This window comes from Lycorma delicatula, chromosome 5, assembly GCF_047948215.1.
Source record: "Lycorma delicatula isolate Av1 chromosome 5, ASM4794821v1, whole genome shotgun sequence".
Lineage (NCBI taxonomy): Eukaryota > Metazoa > Arthropoda > Insecta > Hemiptera > Fulgoridae > Lycorma > Lycorma delicatula.
This window is the reverse complement of record NC_134459.1, coordinates 100059828-100082485: the sequence shown is the minus strand read 5'-3', so window position 1 is coordinate 100082485 and position 22658 is coordinate 100059828. Positions and strand designations below refer to the sequence as shown.

At 35.1% G+C, this 22658-nt stretch overlaps 1 protein-coding gene across 1 annotated transcript; it reads left to right on the top strand.

The window, feature by feature from the left end:
- The first annotated feature begins 393 nt into the window (after positions 1–393).
- On the top strand, positions 394–21890 carry LOC142325716 (mitochondrial proton/calcium exchanger protein-like). Its single transcript, XM_075367747.1, has 5 exons — positions 394–525; positions 2533–2714; positions 14767–14920; positions 18124–18310; positions 21695–21890. The coding sequence occupies exons 1-5, from the start codon at positions 454–456 to the stop codon at positions 21724–21726; spliced, it is 627 nt and encodes a 208-aa protein (XP_075223862.1). The 5' UTR covers positions 394–453; the 3' UTR covers positions 21727–21890.
- Positions 21891–22658: the final 768 nt, after the last annotated feature.

Genomic DNA, 22658 nt, shown 5'->3' with positions numbered 1-22658 from the left:
TGTGGTGAATCACTTTTAATCGACAGCGTGCCTTTTTCTTTTGATCTATACCTTATATTCAAAACTATTTCATTTGGTCAAATAAAATAATTCTTGTTCCGTTTATATTAAAATTATTTTTTACTTTTTTAATGTTTAATTTTTTAAATGAATTATTTTAGTTATTTGCTAACCTTTTAGTTTTTTATTGATATTATTAGAAAATTACAGTGTAGATTCATTGTGCATTATGAATAATAGTATTTTATACTTACGTGATTTCATTCCATCAAGATTATTTTTTTTTGTTCACTGACAGTTCTGAATCTTAAAAATATTCCTATCATTAATTAAGTGTAAATTATACTGATTTAGAACTATGCTTGCTGTAGTTAAATAATTTGTATTCTATTTATTTCATAGGACACAGTAACTTCTTCTGATATCAGTGCAATATACAATGCTGCTCATTCTATGGGAGCAGTAGCAACTGTAGATAAAGGAGAGTTAATCGACTTAAAAGAGAAATTAGAGAACTATAGAGTGGTAAGAATAATCATTTTTGAATATGTTTCTTCTGTATTTAATAATAGTTTTTGCCTAAGTAAAATAAAATAAATACATTAAAATCATGGGTTAATATATTTATCTCTTACATTCAGAAATTATAATATATGATTAAAAGAAAATAAGATTAATCCTTACCAAAAATTGTTACAAAGTCCCATAGTTATGTTCTTTACTAAACTTTTCTGCTACAATTACTAGTATGCTGGGAAGTGTATGTCTATTGATATACAATCATGTAAAAGTGTAATTTCATTAAAATTTTTGCCTCCAGTTTGACAGTTTCAATACATGTCACAGAAACACAGTCATTTAATGATAGTGGTATATACCTGTTTTCAGAACGGTTCTCAAATCTGGTCTTTAAAAACGTTTCTTAGACAGACCAATTTTTTTCAAGATTTGTAATAAAAATAAGTATATAATAAATGTTAAATAAAATAACTGTATGATGTGTGTATGTAAGTGCAAAATAAGGCATTTGATTATGTAAATGTGGTGATTTATTCAGAAGTAGTGTGTTGCAAAATGTTTGACGATGATCATAAACACTGGCCTTTAAAAAAATCCCCAAAAAGACAGTATTTTTAGAAAATGTTTTTGATCATATAAAGGGCAACATATGTAATATATATAGATTCTGTTCTCACAAAATACCAGAAATTTAAAGCAATAACAGGAATAATGCATGAGTGGAGATTGGCTTTCATAGGCCTCATTAAGGATGAGGGATAATAGAATTCCCAAGAAAATCTTTTTCTTTTAACTAGAAAAAAAGATTAAGTGTATATTGTGATAAACTTAAGATAGACTTAAACAAAGCAGAAATAGAAATTTCAAAATTACAAAATCGAAAAAATTAAAAAAGACTTGAAAAGGAGGATTTTTATGAAGTTGCAAAATACAAAATAATAGTAACAGACAAATTCAGGAAAAAAGCCAGAAACTAAAGAGTACTGTTAGGAAAGGAAGGAGTGGTATGTGAAGGAAGTGGATTCAAAGTGTTAAACATGTTTCATAGTTTTAAAAATTAAAAAAAAAAGTATAATATGCAATAGAAATAAAAAAAAAAAACAAAAAAATATTAAAATTACACATCTATGTGTAATCTTAGTGCCCAATTAAGGATTACTAAAATGTTAAGTCTATTTGTTGGTGATTTGTGAAGATCAAAATCGAAAGAATATTGAAAATATATTATTATTGCATTTTTTTTTTCATCTATTTTATTGTATTAGCTTTAATAACATCTAAATACAGCTTAATTAATGACTTATTTAATTATGAAGTTACCAAATACTGTACATGAATAACTTGTACAGTATATATGTAAGTAATGAGAATTCAAGTAAAAAGATTTAAAAAATGGTTTGGAGCCAGTGAGAAAGTCGGTTATTCACAATTACTGTAGTTTTTGTGTATGTATTATTTTAAAATCAATCAGTTAGCTTCTTATTTCTTTAACTGTTGATTTCTTTTTCATGTATATATATATATATTAAAGAAATAATCTAACATTCTCATTTTTTGTATAAAATAACATAAAAGATGGACAGCTGTACATAGTATCATTCAAAATAGTTTTTTTTAAAAGAACATAAAATAATATGATTGAGTTTTTAAGAATTTTATTTAAGAGTTATATAACAAGAAAAAACTTGGGTCATCACTAACTCTTCTGTTAGTTGGGAAAGTCAATGTTGCTCTTCTATTAGAAATATTTTAAGGCATTTCTTTTCCTCTTTCATTCAAATGATAAAAAAAGAATCAAATAAATAATTCTTCAAAGACATACCTTATTTTCAAATGGAAAGGATATTTTATTTGAAATATTAAACAATTTTATAGGAATGTTAAACCGATAATTTTGAATCATATTATTTTGAACTGAATAATTTATTATTCTGTGATTTAGGGTAGTGCTCACTGGTAGTTCATCTCTCTGTATTTTGTGTTAAATTTTTTATTTTATTTTATTTTATTCAGGAAATAGAAGAATTAAAACCTGGGAGTGAAGATGAAACCCTAAGAACTGTAGCAGAACAAAGGCTTTACAAAGTTGTGGACAACATGACTGTGAAAATTGATTTACTTGTTAAGGATATTAGTTCAAAAAAAGGAGATATGAAAAATTTGAGTTCAATGTCAAAAGATTCTGAAGAAATGAAGTTGGTTTTTGTATTAAAAATTATTTCATTAATTATTATAAATAATTTAAACAAATTTATTTAATTATCTATGAATTTTGTATGTGTGTGGGCGCATGCATGTGCATGTGTGCATGTGAACCTGTGTGCACACACATGCACATGTGTGTGTGTGTGTGTGTGTGTGTGTGTGTGTGTGTGTGTGTGTGTGTGTGTGTGTGTGTGTGTGTGTGTGTGTGTGTGTGTGTGTGCATATGTGTGAGTGAGTGCAATGTTGCCCTTAGCTTCTTCATGCCCTAATGTATTTGAAAGAAAGAAATTTATGCTTCTTTAACCCTCCTATTGATAAAATATCAAAAGCCATTTTTTGATAAGAGAAACACAGATTTAATGTAGTGTTTGTCTGTAATATCTCAGAATTTAAAATAGTTCTAAGCTGAAGTAAGTAAGGAAGCTCATACGAGGTGCAACAATAAAGTAATGAGACTGATGTGAAAAAAAATGTTGCTTACCGTTTTAGTCATGTTTAGTGTTGTCTCCTTCAAAGTAGTTCCCCTCTGATTACACACACTTATTCCAGCGCTTCTGCCATTGATGGTAACATTTCTGGAACTCATCTTCTGTAATATCCTCCAAGACCCTCGTTACAGCTTTTTGGACATCTTGTGTTGTTTGAAAATGGTGTCCCCTGACCGCCATTTTGACTCTTGGAAATAGAAAAAAGTTGCACGGAGCGATATCTGGTGAATAAGGTGGCTGTGGTAGTACTGAAATTTGTTTTGAGGTTAAAAATTGTTGTACTGACAGAGCAGTATGGGATGGCGCATTATCGTGATGCAGAATCCAATTATCAGCAATGTTGGCACGGACACGAAGAACTCGTTTACGAAGTCTTTCTAAAATTTCTTTGTAGAAATATTGGTTAACTGTTTGTCCAGGAAGCACCCACTCTTTATGAACAATTCCCTTGGAATCGAAGAAGCACACAAGCATGCATTTCACTTTTGACTTTGACATGCAAGCTTTTTTTGGTCTGGGTGATCCCTTTGAGCACCATTGCGAACTTTGGCGTTTTGTCTCTGGATCGTATTGAGAAAACCAACCTTCATCACCAGTGATAACATGGCTCAACAAATCTGGATTGATTTCCGTCTGCTCTAACAGATCGGCTCCCACATTTTTCTGTGTTTCTCGCTGTTGTTGTGTGAGATTTTTGGGGACCATTTTTGCACAAATCTTTTTCATACCAAGATCTTCAGTTAATATTAGACGAACCGTTTCTCGATTGATGTTGAGTTCTTCTGCAATCATTTTCATGGATAATCTTCGATCAGATCGTACAATTTCACGCACCCTGGTCAAGTTGACATCTGTAGGTGAGGTTGATGGTCATCCACTGCAGTCTTCATTTTCAACATTCGTTCTGCCTTCACTAAACATTTTATGCCACCGAAAAACTTGAGCTCTTGACATAACCTCCTCTCCAAAAGCCTTCTGAAGCTTACCATAAGTTGTCGTCGCGTTTTCACCCAATTTAACGCAAAAAGAAATGGCATACCGTTGCGCAATATTTTGCGGTTTCATTTCTGTGACGAGAGACACAAACACGTGTTCACTTATTACAGCACAACTCACGACTGAGCAGTTGCATCAATGTGCCGCTTGGACTAGAAGTAGCGTATAGACCAAGGTCAAAGATGGTGAGCCTACGCAACCTGCAGGGCTGCCACAGCTTGCAAAGAAAAATCAGTCTCATTACTTTATTGTCGCACCTCGTATTTTATAATTTAATTTATTTATTGTTAACGTAAACAATTTTTGTTGTGGATTAAATCGATCTTTCAACTCTTAAATGTCCTTTTGGGAGGCGGAATAAAAATTTAGATACGAATTCCTATTCAGTAATACCCCATTTTAAAGGTCTCATTTAATGAAGGAAAATTAGAGTTTTTCTTTTGGTAGTAAAATATTTTATAAATATTTAGGCCAGGTATTTTAGATTTCATCTAGAAGTTTTCAAATATTTTTACTAAAACAACTTGTATTATAAAATTACTATTACAACTGATTTATGTATTATGTATTGTTGTAACTAATTGCTACTCATAATAAAGTATAAAGTTAGGTCTTGCATGTTATATAAAATTAAAAAAGACCTTTGGGTGGGCGTCCTCACTATCCTAGCTGAAGTAAAGTTTTTATGCACTACACATTGAACTGCACAACATTTTACACCATACATGTATACCACTTCACAAACACTACACAAATTACAACATATACCCATACACAGTCACAACAACAACATCTTATATTGTTTCTTTTTACACTTACAAGAATTGTGATAACTTATGAAATGCTACTGTAACCCAAGGTGGAAACTATTGTGCAGATGGGTGGGTAGCTCTATATAGTGAGTCTCAAACGATGTCCTCTGGGCACTAGTGTGAACCCACTTGTATGAAGTCCTAGCTATAGTGTGCATGCGCTCTGCTGGGATGGTTCATTACATCGCTGGTACTCAGAACCATAAGTGTCAATCCCATCCCAACCGTGCAGGGGGAAGACACACCCACCTTGTGATGTTGTCGGTCACCACACCACTCCCTCTGTTCTGAGGCCTGAGGGGCTTTACCGGAGGTCCTCTTTGACCCTCTAACTGATTACATCTCACAGTCATCAGCCAGACCTCGATTGGAATGGCACCGATGTAAATGCCTCGGCAGACATTTGAATCAGTAAAATACAAACCAAATTTTGCCTTCACGTAGGCCTCAAACAGACATCTTCACATCCAACTTAACATGATTCCCTCAAACTAACTAACTGAAACCACAGAAGCGTGGACACCACGCCTAGTCCAAATTTGACAGCACCATTCGTGAATGTGAATGCCTCAGAAAATGAACATGATGAAAGTTAAATTAGTGCTACACTCATACCAATCAAAATTATGTTTTACATAACATAGAAATTCAGACCTACACCTAAATAAGTTGACCAAATTAAGTCACCTAAAAAGGGCAACGTAACCTCATTCTCATCCATGAAGGAGCCAGGGATAAACCATGCACCACCACCTGGTCCCATCATGGAGTCGCGTGGCATTACCAAGTCACAATCAGGACTGCCACTGGCGGAACGAAGCCAAGCCCCTGGTCACACGGGCTACCATACCCCAGCAGTGCGGCCACTCTCGCCAGCAGGACCCCAAATCGAATCGTAAACAATACCAATATAACCATGGCACGATGCCAGTGTGCCTATCTCCAACCAATCAAATGTCTGGGCCAGAACCCTAGCCACCCAGATCCTGCCACGATCAAATACCTTGACTAAACTCCTTCTGCAGACCTACACACTGCAAGGGCACAAAGAAAACCAGCCACTGTAGACCACTTCTCGTGGATCATCCAATTAATACGAAGATCCAGAAAGGAATGTATTCTCGCAAGTTCTCTAACAGCTTGTGAACATTCGAATTCATATCGAGGACAGACATAGAGGATGTGGTCCACTGTATCATCAGTCCCACAATTAGTTCTATGCCCGGAGTAAAACTGTGTGATATACCGATTGGGGAACCCGTCTAATTGCACCTACATCAGACACTATGGGAAATATACCATGTGTGTAGTGACCTGTGGGGGATTCATCCCACCTGACCTGCCAAGACGCAAGGCCCCGGTCTTTAATCTCCTGCTTTTGTTCTGCTTTTGTTGTTAGGTTATTTACCTTGGAAATGTAGTGATCCTTATGCTCATTAGCCAAGATATCTATTGGTTTGACTCCGGCTACAACAGACTGCTTCCCGCAAGACTGTTCTATAATCTCCTATAACAGCCAATAAGAGGAGTCGCTGGGCCAAAATGTCCGTGTAACATCTAACAGCCAAGTGGTGAGCCCAAACAGGTGCAGCATATAGCATAATAGCTTTGCTGACACCTTTGTAAAGGATATGTTGGTATGGTAATTCAACCCCCAATCGGGATGAATGACTGTGGATTCCATAAAAAGCATCAGCAGCCTTTTTTGCTGCATACTGTAAATGCTCCTTGAACCGAAAATTCTCATCAAGGATAACACCCAGGTACTTTTGAGCTGTAATGTACTGAATGGGGAGACCAGCCATCCAAACCCAGATTTGTTAAGAAGCAGCCAATTGGCCCTTAAGCAACATCATTATGGTTTTTTCTGGGCTGAAAATCATCAGAGTGAATCATCACTCTTGACTCCACAGTCAGAGTGTCTCACAAGCATGAGCAGCTCAGAACTCTACCTCGTTATGTAAATCCCCTTCAATCAATAGCAACCCGTCGTCAGCATAAGCGACGACACAACAACTACGTGGCAACCTCAAATGCAACATGGAATCGAATTCTACAATCCAAAAAGGGGACTCAGAACACTGACCTAGGGCATCCTTTAGCTAAGGTTTTGCGAACGTCTGAGTCATCATCACGCAGGGAAACGATCCGATGGCTGAAATAACTTGAGAGCACTTCTAATTCATTTTGTGTGCACTTACACTTCTGCATCTGAAACAGGGCAGACGGCCACCATAAGTTATTAAATGCCCCAGATATGTACAGAAAAATCCTAATACATATTTGCATGATCTAGAGGAAGCTATATCCATCACCTTTAGTATGACATTCTCAGTGCTCGGTTGGAAACCATACTGGTTGTCAATCAGCAAATGATCAGTGACCAATCTAACATTACATCTCAGAAGATTGTAAGTCGGTCTTGAAAATCACAGCTTTCCGCCTGACACACCGGTGGTATGAAACCTCATCCACCACAGAGTCATCCAGGAGCAAATCATTCAGCAAAATATTAAGGACATGGTCCTTATCAATCACCACACCCTTGTGGGTCGAAAAAGCTGACAAGAGGACATCTTTCCTGCGCTTATGTCCAAGGGCTGTGTATACAACACCCCAAGGGTCTCTATTCCCTTGTTCCTGAATGAGGGAATGCCAGGAATTACGCTTGGAGGACCTAATGCTATGAAAGTACCTAGTCCTCCTTCTGCGGAAATCTGCAGTTCAATCCCAATAAATATTCCTTCAGTGGTTGTTGGTCCACTTAAAAAAACAACAAACCTTGGAGTTATAGGAAATTTCAACCAACTTTTTCAGCCGATGATTTAGCTAGTCGTGAGAAAACAAGAAATGTTACAGAGGGGTATGAAATTTTCCTGTGAAAGGTTTCTTGTGGTGAGATACAATGAGAAGGTTTCTCCTTCCTGGTAAATAAGTGCATCGTAACAGTTTGTGGTTCTCCAAAATCTGTTAAAAAGCTAAGGGTGGCACCCTGCTTGTTGCAGTGATTAATGAAGAAGAGTGCTGGAGACTGCTGGCCTTAAGTACATAGGGAAAGATGGAGTGGTAGAGGAACCCCATAAGATGCTGGATTTCAGCAAGGGAGAGTAATCATTTGCTGTGACTGTGAATTATTTGATGTAGAGTTACTGAGATAACAAAAGAGTTGTCACCACATTCGATCATGGTAGTGCAGAGAATTAATGAGAAAGAGAATTGGTGTTGATGTACCGACATCTTTGTTAACTTTTTCAAGTCCAACCGTTCATGAAAATAAAAAGTAGGTTACTTTTGTATTCATATGTGACCATTTATACCTAACCCCAGACACTTGCTTCCACTGTTAGGGTTGGTCACAACAAAGGTGATTGTATGTAAGAATGAGTTTTAATACATTGCGGCTGTACAGGACATGATGACTCACGTGCATTGAAGCAGAAAAATATGCAAATCGTAAAGGTTCACAATCAGCAAGGTCTTTAGAATGCCCATTTATAAAGAAGAATTTTTTGAAGGTCTGTACTGATCAGAAAGTTCCCTTTCCTGTAGCTCATTGGGAATGACAGAAAATCCCTCAGCAGGAGGAATCCTGTACAACCTGGTGTAAGTTTTGTTCAGGCTCTCTCTTCTAATTATGCACAAAAAGATAATAATGCGATTCTTGCTAGGAACTGACCAAATTGGTAGAAGCTTTATCAGAACAAGTAAAGTCTCTTACGTCAGCTATTTCAGCACTAAGTGCTGGCAAGAGGGTAACTTCTGCTAGAAAGACCGATGGTGACTCACCGGGTTGGTCTAGTGGTGAACGTGTCTTCGCAAATCAGCTGATTTCAAAGTCGAGTTCCAATGTTCAAATCCTAGTAAAGGGAGTTACTTTTATATGGATTTAAATACTAGATCATGGATAACGATGTTCTTTGTTGGTTGGGTTTCAATTAACCACACATCTCAGAAATGGTTAACCTGAGACTGTACAAGACTTACACTTCACTTACATTCATACATATCATCCTCATTCATCCTCTGAAGTAATATCTGATGGTGATTCCTGGAGGCTAAACAAGATAAAAAAAAAATAAAGACCTATGGTGATATATCTAAAACCACTTCAGTAGTTACACCATCACATAAAATTCCCGCTGCACCAATTATACAGCAAATAACCTCCAAGATCCCTGTGAAGGGATCTATAAAAACGTCCTCCCAGGTTTTCAAGGTCTCTGCAAGGATATGGTGGCAGATGAAGATTATAAAATATCCTAATTATAATTATATAATTCTAAAGGTATAAAATCCGAAAAAAAAAACTGGATTGTATTTTATAAATAATCTGCATGAAAATTTTGCATATAACAGGAGAAACTTATTTTTATGGTTAAAGATATTCAGTGGAATGTTTGTATTCTTCGTTCTCATCCCGTGAGGATATTGAGATTCTATTACAGGTGGAAAAAACATTAATACTGTGTCTGCTGGAGACTAACCTCCATCCCCAGGGTGAAGTGTCTTTTCATGGTTATGTCTGTGAAAGATGCAACTATCATGTTGAGAGTAGAGGATGTGAAGGTTTAGCTGTTTTCCTGAAGGAAATCATAGTAGCCATGCAAATTCTGCTGGCTACAAACATCCCTGCAGTCTCAGTGAAGATATTGGTGCCATTTGAAATGAATATCTGCAACTTATAGCTTTTCCCAAATTCTGATGTCAGTGGGGATGATCTGTCTAATCTGTGTTCACAGATGCCTTTGCCATGCTTAATAATTGGTGATTTCAGTACCCATCACTATTTGCGGGACTCATCATCATGTTTATCCTGAGATATTATAGTTGATCAATTGAGGAGAACTTGGATCTTTGCTTGTTGAATGATGGGTCATACACGTTTGTCATCTTCATCAGGTACATTTTAGTGCATCAATCCATTGTTATGTTCAGCATCCCTTTTCTTCCATGTCTTACCTGATCTGTTTCGAAAAACGTTTTTGGAGCAATCACAGACCAGTTGTTATCTCAGTCAGTAATAGTGATTTGTCTAGAGTCAGCCACGTAGATAGGGGATTAAGAAAGCAGACTGGATTGGGTACAAAATTTTTTTAGCCAGTATGACAATAGTGGTATTGGTTTACTGGCATTTCTCCCACCACCACCACCACCACCCCATTTGGTCACCCTAAAGCATGTCACCGCATGTCCGTGCCACAAAGGGCTACTGCGCCTCGTACCAGTTTATACGACCAGGATTCTAAATAGCTCCTAGAACTAATGTAATTGCGTTAATGGTTTAAGCTTGGTCTATATCACCAGCAAGTACTTGTCTACCAATTATAGCTGCTTGGAACTAATGGTCGGTGGGCGAACTTTCTCAATGGTAGCTTTTCCAACAATACAGTAAGTCTTCCCTTAAATAAACTACTGATGCTGGTTGAACATCACAACTGCATCAAGGAACTTCCACACGATCCAACAATATGTCTCACAGCACATATACTCGCTGCTTGTGAGTGGCCAATTTTCCCTTTGACCTCTAAGTTCCAGGGTGGCCCAAGTTCTGGTTCCCCAAAGAGCGGGGCAGTCATACATCATATGTACATTCGATTGGACCTCCCTGCAGACACACAGTTCATCAGTTACCCAGGCAGAACCTGAACAGATATTGCTTCAAATTTATGTGATTGGTGAGCACCTGGGTCCCCGTTGCTCTTAAAAATGATCCCAAGGTTTACTATTTCCCTAGTCTTGTATAACATAAAGACCCTCCTTAGTCCCTTAGTCATGGTGTTCCATTCACGCCTTGCATATAGGTTCTGAAGACTCTTCCGCAAGCAGAAGATGGGCAACTGTATGAAATTTAGATCAGTTGCATTTTGATCACCATTGTGCTCTGATACACGCTTGGCCTGAAACCACATCTCAAATACCTTGGCCTCCTGACCTCTTTGCAACTTCCACATGGCACCCAAACTTTCACCATGAAATCAGTTGGTAGAGCCTTTTCCTTTTTCGTTGGTAATAGCCTCATAGGAGGTTGTTTTAAAAACACCAGTGTATACAATGAGAGCTCTGCACTGGGCATTCCTTAAATTAGAATAAGTGCTGTATTTCTTTCCAACCTATGCACCCATATGGGTGCCATGTAAGTTGTCATATTTTCGAAGACTCTTGCTACACCATGTACAGTTGGCAGCCTGACAGCCCATAGGCCTTCTGAGCAATCCTCCTAAGCTTGTGCGTCATAGATATAGAGTCTGCCACTACTTGTTTGATATGGTTGCTAAACAGCAACTTTTCACCAAACAGTTCACCTAGGAACTGTGAATGTTTACTCGGCTAATTACACAGCCTTTATACTTAATGTGGGGGTTATGAGTGTATGATAATTTGTCTGCACTCTTCAGAAACATATACCTTGTTTTGGACACAGAAATCTTTAAATTTTGACTGTCCAGCCAGCCATTTGCAGCAGACAAGGCTGCTTACTTTCTTTCTTTTAGCTGTGGTCGTAAATTGCCATGAACTAGTAGGAGACAGTCATTGGGAAAGCCTGGGTTGTGACTCCTTCTGGGAATGTCTGTCCCAGAAATCTGTGAAAAACCAGGTTTCACAGCAGAAGACCAAGAATGGAACCATGCGGGCTTCCCCTGGTCACAAACTTTTCTACAACTAAGTGTGCATCCATAAACAAAGTCATGTGGTTAGACAAATAGTCACATACAACAGCCTGTAGGGCTGGAACATTGCAGCATTCCAGCTTATAGAGGCCAGAACTCCAACACAAGGAAGGAAACGCTGTCCTCTATGTCAATGAAAATTGCCAAAACATATTTACGGTCAGTGCTTACCACCTCAGCAAGAGCATTTAAGATGCAATCCTCAGTGCAAATCCCTTCCATGAAGAAATATTGGCCTCTATTTAGAAAACCGTTCACATAGATGTTTTCTCGGAGCTGTTCCACAACCACACTTCAAGTAAATTTTTGTGAACCGGCAAGAGGTGGTTTATAACTGCCAACCTCACTAGGATCCTTTTCAGGTTTTAAGACTGCCCTCACCAAGGCCACTTTCCAACAAGTTGGAAAGCAACCCCAGCTAAGGCACCCCGAGAACAGTCTGCCAAGTGGCACTCTTAAGACTGGCAGCAGATTCTGAAAAATATCCGGGTCAAGTTGGTCAATCTCTGGTGCTTTTTTCAGTGTCATTTGAGAAACCACCTAGTCAATGTCTATGGGATCCAGAACCCGCACACCAGGGAAGGATGTTACTTCTGCCTGGACACCATTCTGCTTCACCCTCTACAGAGTATCAAGGAACGCCTGGTAAGTTGTCACAGGTGTTAAAGTGTTGTCCTGACTACCAAATCCACATTGAACACTGGACAGGACATGCAATGGTTTCGACCTATAACATGATTTTGTGAGCTGCCAGGGGTTTTCCTGCATCCCGCACATGGAATCCTGCCTATATTTGAGCTTGCCTTCCTTGATGGCATGAACATATTCTCCTCAAATATTCTGGTAGATCTGGAGATATTCCATGTGCACATCATGGATGCTATTGCAACGCTGGTATCATTCCTAGCAGATCTAACTCTTGCGTGCAGCACACTAAGGTCAGCAGATCACCACCTTTTCCCAAGTTTCCACCTGCAGTTAACAAGATGGTCCCTCAGAAATGGGGTTCATGACGGCTCCAGGGACTCTTAGTTCAGCAAACTGGCCACTACACAAGACTCTGTCTATTGGCCTAGGCTGCTGGAGGACTTTGTTGCAACCAGTCCGGATGGCCTAGCCAAACTGCTTAGCCACCAATTCCACCTGCTTGCTGAGCTCCATGTGCCTCTCCAAACCCTGTAATGCAGCTGCCTGTCCTGATCCATGTTACTTAGGTTATAGCGACCTGAATTTGTTGCTCTTAGATCACCTTCGTAAGCAATTTCATAGGTTACAACCTATTACTCAGCACAGATCTCAGGCCAGACAGTCCACCTACTGGTACTCCTGACCAAATTGGTGCCATAAAAATTTTCCAAATTTTTATCTGAAAATTTTAAACTAGAAAACGGAATACTTCCGGAAAGTGTTCTAAGTGCTACTTTATTTACTGTAGCAGTAAATAGTATAACAAACTGTATGTGAAAACCTGTTATGTGTTATTTGTTTGTAGATGAATTTTCAATTTATGTTACACCTAGAACTTTAGCTACTGATGAGAAGCTTCTCCAAAACACAAAAATTTGTTTAGAATTGTGGTGTAAAATGACTAGATTCACATTGAAATGTATTTGCTTTTCACTGTTGAGGGCACATGTAGAAGCTCAACTGTTTCTATATTGTGAACTAGTTGAAGCATGCCAAGTGCATTAGATTTTTAGGATTGTGATTTGACCAATGACTAACATGGGTAACACATTTAAAGGAGCTGAAGTTAAAATGTCTAAAAATGTTAGACATTTGCTGAGAGTTTTATTAATACTCAGGGTGGTGATCAAGTATGTACGTTGTGCTTCTACTGAGCTCTGGTCTGTTCCTGCTTATACAATGGATGCCTGGTTTATTCATCTGCACAGGATACCACTCGAAAGATGCTCAATGTAGTCCACCATTCATTCATCCGTCTTGCTACAGGTGCATTATGCTCAAGCCTACTAGTCTACTAGTACAGTAACTTTACTAGTGGACATGGTAAGCCATCTCTTTGGAATAGATGAAACCAAATGATATTCTCCTATATAATGATGAGTAATTATGACCTTTTTTCTTTAATTCTTTCTTTCTATTTGTACAATATATAATCCTTAAGCTTAATGTCAGTAGCCATCCCACAGTTTACAAAAAAGATATAAAAATCTTTATATGGAACTGTGTACTTCACAGTTCCAGTGGCGTGGTGTTTGGCTGTTGTGCGCAGGTGCACGTAGGAAGCTGCACGCAAGGCTGTGAGGGAGAAAGAGCACTGTTGCTCCCGCAGTGCCAACCCTGGTGTGCTGGTGGAAGATAGTATTTTTTTTACTTCGCATGTGTGTGGAATGTTCCTTGTTTGTTCCCTTTTCTAGTTTAGTCGGTGGAAGCGGTATGAAAGCGGTTTAGTTGTTTTTTCAGTAGTGATCAGAAGATGGCGAAAAGCAAGGGCTCTTCGATTGCCAAATCAGTCCAAAAACATGCTGGAAAGGCAAAAGAGAAGGTAATTAATAAAAACTAATTATGTGTTTGTTTTTGTGTTCATAGAAATTTAAATTAAGCACCATTGGACTGTAGTGTTAAGAAGACATTTTATTAAATTATTATCTAATAATACTAAAAAAATATTGATATTGATATTTTATTATTTATTCGGTTAAACCAAATACGGTTGTGCTAAAAACCATGTACCATATTCATTAATGTGATAAAGTGTAGAATTAGATTATTATCCTGCTTCCAGTTATTCTATTTGAGTTTTATTTTAGAGAAAACTTTAACCATGGCCTTGAAAAGACCCAGAAAAAAAATTTCTGGAGCATCATCCCCACTAATTTTAGCTTCAAGCCGCCACTGTTCTATAAAAATATTTGAATATTTTTAAGTGAAATCTAAAATGCGTGGCCTAAATATTTACTACCAAAACAAAAAAGATGATTATAGGAAGAAATTTGATAATATTTTTATGATTTTTGAAAGAAGGGTTAATTATGTACTACTTGTGTGTTTAATGATTGCTTATTTGTTATAACATTGGCATTATTTTTGTTGTAATAAAATTTATTCTTTCAGGAAAGAGCTATTAAAGTTGGATGAAGTTCTTAATGTTGTAAAAAAATTACAAAAATTTCCTAATAACTGGAGGTTGAAAATAATTACTGAAATGCTTTCAAAAATGGTTGTTGATAAACAGAGCGATTCAATTAAAGTTGATACTTTGATAAAGGTAATAATGTTAATAATAATAATGAATATAATAAATGATATTATTCTTACAGACTGCATTCTACAACCCAACCCTGCAGGGGAAGACACCCTTGTTGTATTTTGATCGCCACACCACTCCCTCCATTCTGAGCCCTGAGGGGCTTTACCATAGGTCGTCTTTAGACCCTCTAACTGATTACATCTTACAGTCATCAGCCAGGCCTTAGTTGGGATGGCACCAATGCAAATGCCTCGGCAGACATTACATCAGTAAAAAGTATTATCTCAGCCAACGCCTTCGCTTTAGGCTTCTTTCGGACATCTTTATTCCTCTTTTCCTACAATATCATTCTCTGAACTAGCTAACCAAGTCTGCAGAAGTGCAAACCCTGCACATTATCAAATTTTAATATCAATGCTTGTGACTGTAAATGCCTCAACCGTCGACTAAGTAACGAGTCAATACAATGCTAAACATATAGCATTCAAAATGTGTTATAAAATTCAGACCTACTTCCCACCACCCATTATAAACATCATACCTGAAGACCACCTTCGGCTAGAGAGTGCATGGACAACCATGCCTTGGTAGTGCAGACACCTCCCCCCCTGATGACAGCATTTCTACCATTCGACTTCAACAATCACTGCTTTTGAATTAACTGAGGCTCATTGCCAAAACGCCTACTCCTGGCCAATCAAATGTCTCAGCCAAAACCCTAGCACCCGGGATCCTACTCCATTTAAACACCTTCAGCTGATCTACTTAATGCAAGGAAATGGTGAAAACCAGCCACTATCAACCATTCCTCACGAACCTTCCAATTAACCGCGTGCAAATCAGACAAAATTGGATATATGCCATGCGATTCAATTTCCTGTATATGTTCTGAAGTAAGAAGACCATCCTGTTTGGAAATATAACGTTCCTTACATTCTATGGCAAGAATATCTATCTGCTTAATGCCAGCAATAACACAGTCAATGTGACACAGTCCTGTAACCGCCAACAACAGCCAACAGAAGGAGACACTGGGCTTTCAAAAGAATGTCCCTATAACACCTAAAGATCATGTGTTGAGCCCAGACAGGCACAGCGTACAACATAATAGCCTCACTTACATCCTTGCAGAGCATCTGCATGGTACAGAAATTCAACCCCCAGTTGGGATGGATAACTCTGCGAATTCCAAAAAAGGCGGCAACATATTGAAGGTGTTTCTTGAATCGAAAATTCTCATCAAGGATTACACCCAAGTGTTTCTGAGCAGAAACATACCTAATGGGAAGGCCGGCCATTGCAACCTGTGCTCAGCGTGAATTGGCCAGCTGACCCTTCAACAACATCGAGTAAATTCTGGAAAGTGAAGGGTGTGAACAAACAAGGGTGTAAGAACAAACTTCCGACAGCCAGTCATTTTTAATGAATTTTTTCTCACAGATTATCATAGTTAAAGTATTCTGGGTGGTAGAGTCAAATAATTATAGCAGTTGATGTTACTTAAAATAACAAAACAACAGTTATATTTTTATAAACTTTGTATTAAATGAAACAAAATAAAACTTTTGAAACATAAAAGGGGATCCAGTTTACGTTTTCAGTCAGGGCTCTACATATTACTTTTCTTGCGTTACTGAGAATTTTATTATTACTACAAAATAGAATTACAGTTAAAGAGGTAGACCGTTGCCTATTGTTATTTGTTATTGAAAATAATTCAATTTTAGTAATTAGTAGAAAACATTTTGACATTTTGGTTATTTTTCATAATGATTCCTGTTTAGTTATTTAAAAATAATTAATTACACCTGCTTTATACATTATTTTGAATGCTGTTTTATTTTAACTACACTAACTCTAAAAAATAAATATATTGTAATCACATCATTTCATAAGTTTATACATATTCATTAATATTTAACAAGAGATTATACAAGAGAGTGGAAACAACAAATTAAAACACATTACTTTATATCAAACATATTGATTAACTTTATATTGTTGCCACAAGCTGGATAATGCTTCACGTCTGATCTTCGTTATGTGAAAAGGCTTAACTTAAGATAAAAAATAATTTACTAATATATTTAATATCATAATCATTAATCCTATGCTGAAACATGGTAATGCTTATACAAAATATTAAAAATTATTATAGACTATTTTCAGATTGTATAGAAATAGTTTCAGAAGATATAAATTTTTACTGTTGCCACTGCTAACTCCACTGAAGAAAGAGGAGTGTAATTTGCTAGAAAATATATTCTGGAAGAACTGTTTCTGTTGAGGTTCAGGTTTTGGCCAATGAAAAAAATAGAGTATTAATAATAACTATTAATACTAGTAATAAAAGGAAATAAACTACATTGTTCTGTTCAGCACATCTGTTCATCACCTGGCTGTACACTCCAATACACATTAACAAATAGATGTCGCTACTCAGCCTATTATAGGAATATAGTAAAAGTATCTCGTACTCAACAAGCCCTTCTTACTTTTTCTATTTCCAATTTTTCACTTTTATAACCAAATTTTTTTACATTAAACAATTCTTAACAAATTCCTACATTTTTCAAACTTAGCTTTACACAAACTCTTTGTAAATATATCAACAATATTATTCTCAGTTTCAACTTTAATCAAATCAATAATTCGTTTTTCATAATTTTCATTCACGTAATATTGGACTTCTATGTGTTTCGAGTTTTTCGTGAAATTTCCATATTTTGCTACTGCTAATGCTCCTGAATTATCTTCAAATATTTTTACAGGCTCTCTAACTTATACTTTAAAAGTTTTCTTTAACACATCAATTACAAAATTAATATCAGTTACTGCTTCTGATAGAGCCACATATTCAGCAAATTTCGAACATTTTGTCACAGAATTTTGCTTATGAGATCTCCAGTAAATTACATTCTTAAATACTCTAATTACTATGGTCTGCTACCATGTTGAGGTCTGGGTTTTAGTCAGTGAAAAAAATAGAGTATTAATAAGTAACTATATTTATTAATACTAATAATAATAAAAGGAAATAAATTACATTGTTGTGTTCGGCACATCCGTACATCACCTGGCTCAACACTCCAATATATACATTAACCAATAGATGTCACCACTTGGCCTATTGTAGGAATAGGCCACGTACTCAGCAGTTTCTATCTAAGTTGAAAGTGGCTCATTAATCATTTTTAATATTTAAAAAATAATATTTACAGGCAGTTGATTTGCTGGGTAAAGAAAATTTTCATTTGAGTCAAGAACAGATTGAAGAAGTAATTGAAATGATAAAAAAAGAGGAATTTTTAGATATAGAAAACAAAGTAGAAAAAAACTTACAGGAACAGAATTACAAGGAAGAACATGACAGAAGAAGTTCATCTCCAACTGCTTCTGTTAAAAAAGGTAAACCAAATTTCCAGCCAAAATTGGACTAACTTTTTTAAGACAAGGGCATAAAATTAGATATAAATTGTAAGCTAATAGTTGGTTTACACTAGATCTCCACGAAACAGTAGATCTCACTACTGTTACATGGTATATTTTAGCTTAAGTACGTAGATGGTACATAAGTTAAGTACAGTTCATATAGTTATTCTACCCTACTAAACAGCCTTTGTATGTGTGTCTGTGTGTGCGTCCCTCTTAGCTTAGCACCGGAATGTACTGATCACTAGTGTTAAGTCAATATTTAACGCTACCATGTTTCGTGGTGGTCAGGTGTATACTTGTTATATTATTATATATCAATATATTGTATATACATTGAAGTTTTGGAAAAATTTAGTACTTTTTACTCTGATCCGAATTTTCGAACGAAAATCGCAAATATCTCAAAAATGGTCGGTCCTAGCGCTCTGAAATTTTGTTTTGACTACTTCAAATTAGCCCCATCTGCTCCCAGTAGTACGTGTCGGATGATAATATCAAGTGCCCCTAGGGCACCGTTATGAAATTGGAGAGGGGTACGATGGGGTGCCACCGTAATATCTCAGCATCCACTTGCCCAATTTTCACGATTCAAACAGCGTATGTATCAGCAGGTCGATTGCTAACTGTTTAATGCATTGGGTACATTCTTGATCAACTGGATCTTGGTTATCTGAAGATTAAATCGAATAGCTGTATGTTTTGATTGCGCTCACCTGCTGTAAAACAAACAGATCAGATCTTTTGCTAAATACGCTCAAACCTGTGCTCTAGCAAAAGACTAAAAAGCAGAAAATAAAAAATATATAAAAATACTTTTTAAAAACCACTCATATTAAATGCACTAAAAAGTAGAAAATAAAAAATGTGTAAAAATGATTTGTAAAACACCATTTTTAAATTAAACGCACAAAAATTAAAAAAATAATTTTAGGATGGTATCTCAGAATGGATTTTACAACAAGCTTCAATGGTATTATGTAAGATTATGTGAAAGTTATAGTTTCAAATCAAAAATTTGATGTTTTGTCAGTTTTTTCTTGTGTGATGAATGGACTAAAGAGTGGGATGCAAACATGCATAAAAAAAATTGGCAAAAACATCAAATTTTTAATTTGAAGCTATGACTTTCATATAATCTTATATATCACTATCAGAGCTTGTTGTCAAATCCATTCTGAGATACCGTCCTAAAATTATTTTTTACCTTTTAGTGCATTTAATTTAAGAGTGGTGTTTTAACATAAAATAATGAACTATAATCGAAAAGTAGGCACTGGAATGTACTGATAATTAGCGGAAACTCCTAATTCATTAGTATTAATTTTTAGAGTTAAATTTCTAATTTAACTTTTGTTATATCAATTTTCATCATTAAAAAAAAAATAAAATTTTACACAAAAAGTAATCAATTTAGGACACTAATAATCTCATTTTGAGATGCCACCTGCCTGGGGGGCCTAGCTCTGCAGAGGTGTGCTGTAGGCATTCCCTGCAGCTAGTTTTAATAAATAAAATAGATAGAAGACTAGTAACATGCTGTATGCAACTTACAGTTTCAAAATCCAGTGTAGAATTTTAAACATGTTTCTGCAGTTTTTTATGTCTATCTAATATGTAATTGTTAAAAAATGGTATGTGAGAGTGGTACAGTTGGTTAAGTACTAGTAATTATTATGTGGAAGGTTGATAGTTTAGGAGTTGGATGAAGCAGTTATTTTTTAATGCTATGTCTAATTTTGATACTGTCCCTAAGACAGTTACTGGAGTTCTAATTAATAATGTCTCCTGGTCAGGTGATTTGGGACATAAATTGGATTTTATCACTGCTGAAAGATGAAAAATAAATACCTCGATATATAAAATAATTTTTAAGTATTATAAACATTTTAAAAATATTCATTTAGTGATACAGTCTGATAGCTATTCTTAATGGTTCCAAAACAAAATATTTCTAAGTTTTAATTCTTGTAACATATTGTTATAAACATAAAACTATATATATAATCTTCATTAAATCTGTACAACCTAATCTTCATATAAAACTGTACCTTGCCAATAGTGGTTCAAGTAGCCATCACAATACACAAACTGTAAATGAAAATTTATGTTAAACACAACCAAAGTACATAATATATTCTGAGAATGAAAAAAAATTAAGCGAACACAAAAAACCATAAATAAATAAATTTTAATAAACTTACTAGATGATTAAAATTTATTCTGTGTGGTATAATGCTATAAGTATGATATGAACAATGAACTCCTAAAAGGGATTCATTGTCACTGAGGATTTTAAATATGTGAAAAACAATTCTTAGTAAAAAAATTATTGGCAATGTATATCAGTTAAACACTTAAAAGTATAAACACTTTTTTAAAGTGTAAAGTATGACAGTGAGAAATGTATTAGTTTCAACAACCTTGCGTTTCATGATGACTATAGTGTACCATTTCATTGACACTGCTTATTTCTCAAATGCCATTTGCTGTCATATAGTAAAACTTACTGGTTTTATAGTTTTTGTTGATGTTAAAGATAATTTTAATTGAACTATATAATTTTACTGCTCTTCAAGTCTTGTGCACTTCACCCTTTACATATGATTAGAATTTTATGTCAGTTGTATGCTGGAAATCCCATACTACCCTAAGATTTAAAATTTTCAGAATTATTGTATAGACAAACATTTTTAGGCCATTAAAAATTGATTAAATATGAAAAATTAATATATCATTATTTTTAAAAAATGGATTTGTATGCATATTTATTGAGACAAAACAATTTTAATTTTACTTATTGCATGTAAATGATTTATAATGGTAAAAAATAATATTTTCTTAAAGAAAGTAATTAATCAAATTGAATTTGGATTCTGAATTATCTGCATACTCGTTTAACAAGTACAAACAATATTTAGTAAAATGATACATTTAGTTATTACCTTCCAAATTGTTATTTTATTATCTACATTTACTTAATTATTATTGGTTATAAATATTTATTTTTTTTATGTATTAATATGGACTTTGACTGTTTCTCTAAGTTAGGCTCTTCCCACAGTTTCTTTTGTTCCTACCAGGAAATTGCTGCAGTTTTTTTATATTGATTATGACATCTATTGACTTCTGATGTGATCTACATAATGTACAATTACCTACAAGTCTGAATATAGTATTATTTTTGTTTTATCTACTTAATTATTATAAAATTATTAAAAACATAATTAAATTGCATGAGCATGGGCAATTGCCATGGAATATTTTTTTTTGTACTCTTGCTCAGCTGAATTATTTTATATACTGTACTGTGTTAAATAAAATTAAAAAAGGAATTAAATTTTTTTAATTTGTTATTAGAAGAAACAGAAACAGAGAAGAAAAAGTTGTAGGCAGCTGTAGAAAAGAGGTGCAGCTAAGAAACTTATCCATAAAAAAATAAAGAAGTAAATTACGACTAGCTTAATATGAATTACTACACTTAAAAATCTTTTGTTGAAAATTGAAATGTTTAAATTCATAATTTTTTAATTACATATTTTTTTCTGTTGCGTTTTAGATTTCATTTTGGCTATTTCATACCTATTACTTTATAATAAAAAATTTTCCAGAAGCAGAATTTATTATACAATGATAATTTATAACCATAGAATACACAGTTTACCCCAAAATCCTCCTGAATGTACTTTTTTTATAAAAAAATCTCTAAATTTTATTTGCTGATTACTATTTTATATAGAGGTTTGTGTTAAGTGCTATGAATTAAATGTAATTCCAAAATTATTTTTTTTTTGTAATAAAAACAGTATATAATTAATTTCTGGACTACATTGTAATTACTCCATTTAATAATTTTATAAAAAATTGAATTCATAAAAAGAAATTAGTCAAACTACATTATATATATAAAACTGTAAACTATGCACAATATAAAAAATGGTTTTAATAAAAGTTACTCAAATTGAAGGGGGACACCTCATAGTGACCTTGGATTTGACCTTGAACTTATATCAAGGTTAACACGATTTTTTTCAAAATGGAGTGACCTGTTTTTGTTTCCACCAAAGAAAAGAGCAAACAATTTTACATTGTTTGGAAAAATCGTGTTAAATCGTCTTGAAATAAAGCAAGGTCAAATTCAAGATAAAATACAAGGTCACCATGAGGTGTCCCCCATAAATCTGAGTAACTTTTTTTAAAGTCATTTTTTTGTATTGTGCGTAGTTTACGAGAAAATCCTATGAGGGCAATTAAAATGAAACAGCCTGAAAAAAGGTCCAAGGTCATATTGTGACCACATATTTTCATAAAATTTTATGCTTTA